This window comes from Cherax quadricarinatus, chromosome 59 (assembly GCF_038502225.1).
Source record: "Cherax quadricarinatus isolate ZL_2023a chromosome 59, ASM3850222v1, whole genome shotgun sequence".
NCBI lineage: Eukaryota > Metazoa > Arthropoda > Malacostraca > Decapoda > Parastacidae > Cherax > Cherax quadricarinatus.
In genome coordinates, this window is record NC_091350.1 from 15,181,352 (window position 1) to 15,191,334 (window position 9,983).

At 41.7% G+C, this 9,983-nt stretch overlaps 1 protein-coding gene across 1 annotated transcript in view; it reads right to left on the minus strand.

The window, feature by feature from the left end:
- Nucleotides 1-6,728, minus strand: part of ABCB7 (ATP binding cassette subfamily B member 7) — a 178,017-nt gene extending 171,289 nt beyond the window's left edge. Inside the window, exon 1 of the mRNA XM_070097822.1 lies at nt 6,517-6,728. Within this exon, the coding sequence (XP_069953923.1) occupies nt 6,517-6,711 (195 nt within the window). The 5' untranslated portion in view covers nt 6,712-6,728. The remainder of the gene's footprint in view (nt 1-6,516) is intronic.
- Nucleotides 6,729-9,983: the final 3,255 nt, after the last annotated feature.

Consider the following 9,983-nt stretch of genomic DNA (forward strand, 5'->3'; position numbering starts at 1 on the left):
TGTGGCTACCCAGGTTTTCCCATGGCCTGGATGTTTTGTATCTTTTTGTCCCCTTTAGATGGTGTGCCTGGCAATTTAAGTTACAGCACAGTCTTTCCTGTACTGAAGAGGGACACATTTCAGGGTGAAAAAGCTTACAGGAAGGGAGTTTGCATTTTCCTGTTGTCATATGGGCATGGCATTTTCTAGGGTGGTCAAAGTTGTATGTCCCATCTGTTTTTCCAGATTTCCCATGCCTGCAGATACCAAGTGCATAGTATGTGCACAGGCTTGGTTTCCGTTTGCCTTGGGTTTCTGTGACTGTATTCCCTGTTGGTGCATGTTTACCTGTCTCATTCCTATCCTCACTAGTACTAACAATGGAGCTCTCACCAGTTGTTTCTGGTAATATATCCTCACTATTGCTAGTGGAGTCCCCTTGTTTGCTATCTCCTGTGGTATTACTAGTTTGTAATATTGGTTTTATCTTGTCCTTGACTACACTTGTTTCCCCACTACAGCTCCTGTCTCCCTTGAGGTCATTTATATGCATTCCCTCATGCGTACATTTACTGACTACCTGGACAGCACCTCCATCCTCACCATTACTGTCTCCTAGGACAGCACCTCCAGCCTCACCATTACTGTCTACCAGGGCAGCACCTCCAGCCTTACAGTTTCTGACTACATGGCCAGTGTGTGTGACTTTTCATCTGAGCTGCCTCCAGGGGTGATCTCTGCTAAAACACTGTTTGCTATACTCCTCTATTTTAGGTGTCTTAAGTTGAAATCTCCTAGTAGTAAGATGTTTGGGGCAGGAGTTGGGAAATTTTCCAGACAGTGGTCAATTTTCTCAAGCTGCTCCTGGAATTGCTGGGAAGTTGCATCTGGAGGCTTGTATACTACCACAAAGACAAGGTTTTGGTTTCCAATCTTTACCACCAAAACTTCAACTGCATCATTTCAGGTGTTTAGTAGTTCTGTGCAAATGAGCAACTCTGTAACATACAGGCCAACCCCCCCCCCCCCAGTCGTCGTCAACAACAACAACGACGACGACGACGACGACGACGTTTATTTCTTTGTAAAGATTACAATGTGTAATTACATTTTTGATTTACTAAGTACAAAGATAACCACTATCATGCCGAGGCATTTCGGGCAAACTAATCCTGTACATAATAACTAATTAAAACTAGATAAGAGAATAGTACATAGTAATTATACTTAGAACTAAACATGGAATTGTGGTTAGCTGTTTTACAATCTTATTTGGACTTAATAAATCTTATGTATACTTAGTGCAAAATCTAATTTACAAGGAATGGTGCAGATGGTAATATTTTATGGAATGGCAGATTTAAAAGCCAGGTGGTCACATGATAAAACTAGTCAGTAGATGTTTGGTTGATTTGGTTAATATTGTGAGACAAGATGATTTTTTTTAGCAGAGTCCTAAATTTATAAGCTGTCTGGGGATCCTTGACCTGTTCCAGTAGCGAGTTCCAGATCTTTGGGCCTTTTATGTGCATAGCGTTGTTGCATAGTGAGAGTCTTACTCGAGGGATGTTGAAAAGTGCTTTATGCACTGTATTGTGACTGTGCATTTTGTCGTAACTGTCGAGGAGTAGTTTTAGGGGAGGGTTTACAGTGGAGTTTAAAGTTCTGTATATGTTGTAGGCACAATAAGAGTGTATGTCTTGTATATTTAGCAAGTTGAGTCTTTTGAAAAGTGGTGGGGTGTGCTGTTTAGCACAGGAGCTGGTTATCACTCGCACAGCAGCTTTTTGTTGGATTATTAAGGGTCTAAGGTGGTTGGCAGTGGTTAAGCCCCAGGGACAGATACCATTGGTGAGGTAAGGATATATTAGAGCATGGTACAGGGTAAGGAGAGTCGTTTGTGGTACATAGTAGCGTATCTTGGAAAGGATTCCTACCGATTTGGAAATTTTCTTGGCTATGTGATGGGTATGGGACTGAAACTTAAGATTACAGTCAAGGAGAAGACCTAGAAATTTGCCCTCCATGTGTCTTGATATAGGGGAACCATTTAACAGTATGTTGAGCTGAATATTTGAGGCTCTGTTGCCAAACAGCATGAAGTATGTTTTGTCTATGTTGAGAGTGAGTTTGTTGGTCATCATCCAAGCATATATCTTTAGCAGTTCATTGTTTACAGTGTTTTCAAGCACAGCTGGGTCTGAATGGGAGTAGACATATGTAGTGTCATCTGCAAATAGAACTGGTGTAAGGAGATGGGATGCATTGGGGAGATAATTGATGTAGATGAGAAAGAGTGGGCCTAGGACACTACCTTGGGGTACTCCTACAGCTACAGGTTGGATAGCAGAGTTGACTCCATTTGCATGTACATACTGGTGTCTGTCGTAAAGATAGGATTTTAGGTAGTCAGGAGAATGTCCTCTTATGCTGTAATGATTCAGTTTGAGGTGCAAGAGATTGTGGTCAACTGTGTCAAATGCTTTTCTTAGGTCAATAAAGAGCCCCAGGGGACATTCATTTTTATCGAGAGCCGTGTATACTAGGTCAAGCATTTGTATAATAGCATCATTCTTGCTTTTTTTTGGTCTAAATCCAAACTGGCATGGGTTAAGTATGTTGTTGGATGTAAGGTAGGAGTAAAGTCGCTTGTGTATTATTTTTCAAATATCTTGGAGAGTAAGGGCAAGTTTGATATGGGTCTGTAATTGTTCAAATCAGTTGGATCTCCACCTTTGTGGATCGGGGTGACCCTTGCTGCCCTGAGTATGGATGGGAAGGTTGAGGATGCTATAGATTTGTTAAACATTGTTGCAATAATAGGCGACAGTTCTGGTGCAGCTTTTTTATAAATGAATGGCGGCAAGTTATCTAGATCACCTGATTTATTTTTTAATGATTTAATGATGAGTGAGACTTCAGTGGGATTAGTTGGAGCTAGAAATAGAGTATTTGGATAGTTGCCAGTGAGGTACTTGCTCAGATGGGTATTTGAGCTAGGAATTTGACTTGCTAGCTTTGATCCTACAGTAGAGAAGAAGACATTAAATTTGTTGGCCATGTCTATAGGTTGCATGTGAGGTTCATCTGGTTTAGTTAAGTCTATCTCTCTATTTCCAGTCGGTTTCCTTGAGCCCAAAATTTTGGAGGGTTGTCTGTCACATCGGAATAGGTTATAACCTGGGATCCATATTTCGTTGTCATGATCCTTTATGTGGGTCTCTGTGAATGCTGCAAATATTGCATTTGACTCTGTGAGCAGTCCCTTGATGTAAGGAATTTTGTTGTTTTTTGACAGCTTTAGACCCTGTAAGTTTGCAAAGATAAATGTCGTTGTATTGGTGGAATTTAGGGGGTTTTATTTGCTGGCTCTAATATCTGCTGTTCTGGAGTACAGACCAACATCCGTGCCTCTGCTCCAGAAGTGTTTTCAGTTGGTGTAGGATTATTGTCATTTCTTGCCGGTCTTTTTTCCCTCCTGGCCCTAAAAAACCTCTGTCCCTGGAGAGGTTGTGGCTCCCCTCTTTTGTTTCCCATAGTCTGGCTGGTCTGTGTCTTCTAGTCCCCTTTAGATGATGTGCCTGGCAGTATGTGTTGTAGCATTTTCTTTCATGAATTGACGAGCGACACACTTCTGGGTGAAATAAGTTACAGGACGGGAAGTTGCACTCTCCTGTTGTCAGGTGGGTGCGTTATTTTTTTGGATGGTCAAAGGCACATGTCCCACCTGTTTTACCAGATATACCATGGTTAAAATTGTTGGATGTATAGATAAGTGATTATTCCAGGATTCTTTGGTATTGAGTGTTGTCTTCTCTGGTGATAAGTCTTGCATTTCTGTAGTTTATTAAATGGTTGTGTGAATTTCAGTGTTGAACACAGGCATTCCTTGGATCATCAGTTCTGCCTGCATACTGGTGTTCTGAAATACGTGTTTGGGTAGTCAGGACTACCCATGGGTTCGCCACTTAGTTCTGTCCTGGCGAACCTATACACGGAACATCTGAAAGCTAAACGTTTCTCCACTATTATTTCCTCTTCTATCACCTGGCTCCGTTATGTTGACGACATTCTCATCATAACTCCCATACACTTCAACGTTCAGGCTCTCCAACACAAGCTCAACCAGGTCAAGCCCTTTATCCTGTTCACACTAAAAGAAGTCAACAACACTCTTCCTTTCCTCGATGTTCTCTGCAAAGCTGACCATGAACTTCATTTTAAAGTCTTTCGAAAACCTACCAACCTACACGATCTTCTGCACTTCTACTCTTACCATGACACCAAAATTAAACGTGGTGTAATTATAGGCTTTTTCCTGTATGCACATATAATCAGCAGCAGTGATTTCCTTGAGGAATACTCTCTTATTGAACAAGTATTTTCTAAACTTCACTATCCTCATCACTTAATTAGAGACTGCAGACGATGGGCATTAAACATCCTTAACACACCCAGAGAAGACACTGCTGAGAAGATACATAGTCCTCCCCACCAACTCTATTGCCATACACGTTTCCAACATCTTTTCCAAAACCTCATTCCAAGTATCTATTTCCACATCCACCACCATCAAGGACATTACTAGTAATAGACAGGACAAGCTTCAATCCTCTGCAGGGACATACACAATCCCTTGTAATGACAGTAGCAAATTATACTTCGGCGAATCATCCAGAGACCTCCAAACATGTATTTCAGAACACCAGTATGCAGGCTGAATTGATGATCCAAGGAATGCCGGTGTTCAACACCAAAATTCACACAACCATTTAATCAACTACAGAAACCCAAGACTTATTGCCAGAGAAGACAACACTCAATACCAAAGAATCCTGGAATCATCCCTTATCTGTACATCCAACAACTTTAACCAGAACAACGGCTTCTATCATTGCTATCCCACACAAGAGCATAAGAATCCAGAAGCACTGCAGAAGGTATACTCATACACTTATCCAATCTCTTTTAAAAGCTACATGCAGCTTTCTCCACCTGACCCAGCATTCTCATCCTATAAATACTCATGTATGTTTCACCCAGGTAGATCTGTTTGTGACTTGATAAAGCCCACTGTGTGGGTGAAACGTTGTCAGTAAAGGATCACATTATACTGCTTAAGTGTTCATAAGAACATAAGAACATAAGAACGAAGGAACACTGCAGAAGGCCTACTGGCCCATGCGAGGCAGGTCCAAGTCTCCTACCGGCTTAAGCCAATGCACCCAACCTAGTCAGGTCAGGTCACATTGACTTAAGGGAGGAACACGGCAACCGACCTGGTAGCACAAGCTATCAGGTCTAACTCACACCCACCCACATCTACTCATGTATTTATCCAACCTATTTTTAAAGCTACACAACGTTCTGGCCTCTATAACGGTACTTGGGAGTTTGTTCCACTCATCCACAACTCTATTACCAAACCAGTACTTTCCTATATCCTTCCTGAATCTGAATTTTTCCAACTTAAAACCATTGCTGCGAGTCCTGTCTAGGCTAGATATTTTCAGCACACTATTTACATCCCCTTTATTTATTCCTGTCTTCCATTTATACACCTCAATCATATCCCCCCTAATTCTACGTCTTTCTAGAGAGTGCAGTTTCAGGGCCTTCAGTCTATCCTCATAGGGAAGGTTTCTGATACATGGGATCAACTTTTCCACATTAGTTGCATCTGCCTTTTTACTTAACATATTGTCAGTAATTCTATCAATATTAATATACTTTGACTTTTTTTCGAGTTATCCTAGATAATTTACACTATAACTGTACCTGTGACTAAATAAACTCACTTATTTAAGACAGATATAAATGCATTTGAAAATATACAGAGAAGGATGGCGAAGCTAATTCCTTCTATAATAAATCTTTCCAAGAAAATTGACTAAGGCACTGAACTGGCACTGTTTGGAAAGACGAACAATTAAGGAAGATATGATGAAGGGTACAAATGGTAAAAAGGAATAAACAAAATATATAAATAGAGTTTGGAAAACATTTAACAGTGACAGGACTTGCTGCAATGGAATAAAAATGGAGAAATTTAGATTAAGAAAGGATTAAGTAAGTAAGTAAGTAAGTAAGTAAGTTTATTCAGGTATACACAAATACAGTTACATAGAATTATCATACATAGCAGCATGTGTGTAGAGAACCTAGGATAACCCAAAAGAGTCAGACAGAGTGACTTATTTCCATTGGGGTCCTGGGAAGTACTGGTTTGGCGAAACTTGTGGAAGAGTAGAACTAACTCCCAGTTAACTTAAATTGGGAACTTTAAATCTAGGCTGGATGGGAACGTTTACCTGGAGTCTACTGGAGTCTACCTGGAGTTTACCTGGAGTGGGTTTCCGGGGTCAACGTGAGTGGGTATATGTGGGTGTGAGCCAGAGTTGCCTACCATGAGCCAGTAGGTCTGCTGCAGTGCTCCTTCGTTATGTATTAAAAAGGACGGATCTCCATATCAACCCTAAGCTTAACTCCAGAGTGACATCAACTAGGCTTAAATAATGCTAGTCACTAACACCTTACCTTACTATGTACACTACGGCCAGCCGCAACTGCACTCGCCGAATTTCTTTTATGATTATTGTACAGTCCAGGTGATGAAAAGGAAGCGAGACGAGTGTTGGAGGGGTGGAGGAGAGTGCTGGAATCAGTGAGACGTGTGGAAGAGCAAAAGAGAGGAGAGAAACATGGTCTGAGCACCAACAGCTGGGTAGCCATAGTTGGCGCAACAATACACTGTGTTTATTATTGCTGTAGTCTGCATGCAAGGCGCCATATTTGAAACTTTAATAATAATAATAATCTTCATTTCTACAAGTACATGTACAAGGTATACGGACCTAGCTGACATCAGTGACATACTATATTAAAAGCCCCTTGTTGTGCAGAGCCTCAACTATTGGATCACTACGACAAGGTCCTAAATGCACTAGAAGACAAAAAGAATGCAGATGTAATATATACAGACTTTGCAAAAGCCTTCGACAAGTGTGACCATGGCGTAATAGCGCACAAAATGCGTGCTAAAGGAATAACAGGAAAAGTCGGTCGATGGATCTATAATTTCCTCACTAACAGAACACAGAGAGTAGTCGTCAACAGAGTAAAGTCCGAGGCTGCTACGGTGAAAAGCTCTGTTCCACAAGGCACAGTACTCGCTCCCATCTTGTTCCTCATCCTCATATCCGACATAGACAAGGATGTCAGCCACAGCACCGTGTCTTCCTTTGCAGATGACACCCGAATCTGCATGACTGTGTCTTCCATTGCAGACACTGCAAGGCTCCAGGCGGACATCAACCAAATCTTTCAGTGGGCTGCAGAAAACAATATGAAGTTCAACGATGAGAAATTTCAATTACTCAGATATGGTAAACATGAGGAAATTAAATCTTCATCAGAGTACAAAACAAATTCTGGCCACAAAATAGAGCGAAACACCAACGTCAAAGACCTGGGAGTGATTATGTCGGAGGATCTCACCTTCAAGGACCATAACATTGTATCAATCGCATCTGCTAGAAAAATGACAGGATGGATAATGAGAACCTTCAAAACTAGGGAGGCCAAGCCCATGATGACACTCTTCAGGTCACTTGTTCTATCTAGGCTGGAATATTGCTGCACACTAACAGCACCTTTCAAGGCAGGTGAAATTGCCGACCTAGAAAATGTACAGAGAACTTTCACGGCGCGCATAACGGAGATAAAACACCTCAATTACTGGGAGCACTTGAGGTTCCTAAACCTGTATTCCCTGGAACGCAGGAGGGAGAGATACATGATTATATACACCTGGAAAATCCTAGAGGGACTAGTACCGAACTTGCACACGAAAATCACTCACTACGAAAGCAAAAGACTTGGCAGACGATGCAACATCCCCCCAATGAAAAGCAGGGGTGTCACTAGCACGTTAAGAGACCATACAATAAGTGTCAGGGGCCCGAGACTGTTCAACTGCCTCCCAGCACACATAAGGGGGATTACCAACAGACCCCTGGCAGTCTTCAAGCTGGCACTGGACAAGCACCTAAAGTCAGTTCCTAATCAGCCGGGCTGTGGCTAGTACGTTGGTTTGCGTGCAGCCAGCAGCAACAGCCTGGTTGATCAGGCGCTGATCCACCAGGAGGCCTGGTCACAGACCGGGCCGCGGGGGCGTTGACCCCCGGAACTCTCTCCAGGTAAACTCCAGGTAAACAAAGTGAACGAGGCGTCTGACGCGTCTCTGCTGTCAGGAGAGACTGATGCCAATGAACGTCAACACCAGCAGCACTGCAAAGGAGCAAACATCTTGGACTCAGAAAAGTACTCAAGACTGCAGCCCCCCTCCTTTGATGAGTCAAGTAGGGAGAGCAAGTACACACCTTGCAGTTATAATCTCAGACACCAACTGCCTAGATTTAGATTAGATTAGATTTTGCCACCGAAGTGGCTAGTTTATTGTGCACCCCATATCCATCCTGTGGACGGTAGCGCGAGAGCATATGGATACACAAAAGGCCTAGGAACTAGGCCCCAAAGGGTTAACAGGAATACATATGGATTTATATCTACATATCTATAGTTCACTTATCTGTTACAAGCAAATTTAGGAAATTTGCTTAGTATATGTGGTATCTTATTTTCATTAATAAGATATCTTGACATGTCACACAGGTTATTATACTGTCTGTCTCTGTATTCCTCAATAAGTGGACAATTAAGCACATAGTGTTCAAGAGAGTGACCATATGCCTGATCACATAATTTACATTTAGTTTGATCATCATCTGTGTGTCTCCCAAACTGCCAGAAGTACTTGTAACCAAGCCTAAGCCTGGCCACTACAACATCAGTCAGTCTGTTCACATTGCAAGTTGCTCCATAAACATACTTATCTACGTTCATGTTGTCATAGTGGGTTATAGATCTACTCAGGCTTCTAACTGCATTCCTATAACAATCATTTTCGTTATTTACTTCTCTCCTAATATTATTCCTAATGCTAGACACAGATATATCAAAGTTATATTCTACATTCTCCTTCTGGGTATTCTTCTTGGCTAACATATCAACTTTATCGACGTTTAGGATAATTGTAATACGTATGACTTTTATAGGAGGTATGATTATTATGGAAGTTAGTTGGGTTTAGAGTACCAGGAGGTTTCAGTGGCGGCTCTAAGTAGTTCTGAATATGCTCACAAGGTCACTGTTAATTAAAGTTCTTAACAGAGGAACACTCGTAGGAATTATACCAGTCACATGTGCAATAAAGTCATCATGCTGATCAGGGGGAACATTAAAACGTTTCCATTTGAATAGCCCACCAGGGAGGACAGTATTACCAATATCTAGAGAGGTTAGTATTGGGAAATGATCTGATTATATATCTGTTACAATGGAAGACTCACAGCTGGCAGAAGTAATGTTGAAGCGAAGACACAGATCAAGGATGCCTCCATAGATATGTGTGGGTTCAAGGTCACCTACAATTTGTACATTATCATGACTATTTAAGTGTGACAACAGTTGTTTATCATTACGATTACCAGGGACTCTGCACTCTTGTAGACACACAGTATCATTGGGTTCGGTAGTTACTTTATGGTGAAGGCCAGGAAATCTTTTTCCAAGTGATGCAATATTCCAACTTAAAGTAGAAAGTTTATACGAGTTTTGATCCATTATAGAAGTCCTGGGATCTTGCTTAGTTTCTTAGCATAATGAAAAAAAATATTCATATAAATAGCAGAACTTATCAATGTCAGCAGTGTTACCCTGGTCCACGAGTTTTTAAGTGCACTTCCAGTTGTTAGGCCTCGTGGGAGTCTTTGTTTCTCCTATGGCAGGACACCACCTCGGAAGCAGTTGAGCCGACCTCCAGCTCCAGCAAACCAGCCGATCCCCAGCTCCAACAAGCGTCCTGTAACCAGCCTAAGCAACCTGGCTGCTGCGCAAAAAAAGGCAATAGCAAAAAATATACGATACCCACTACCAGTTCACTG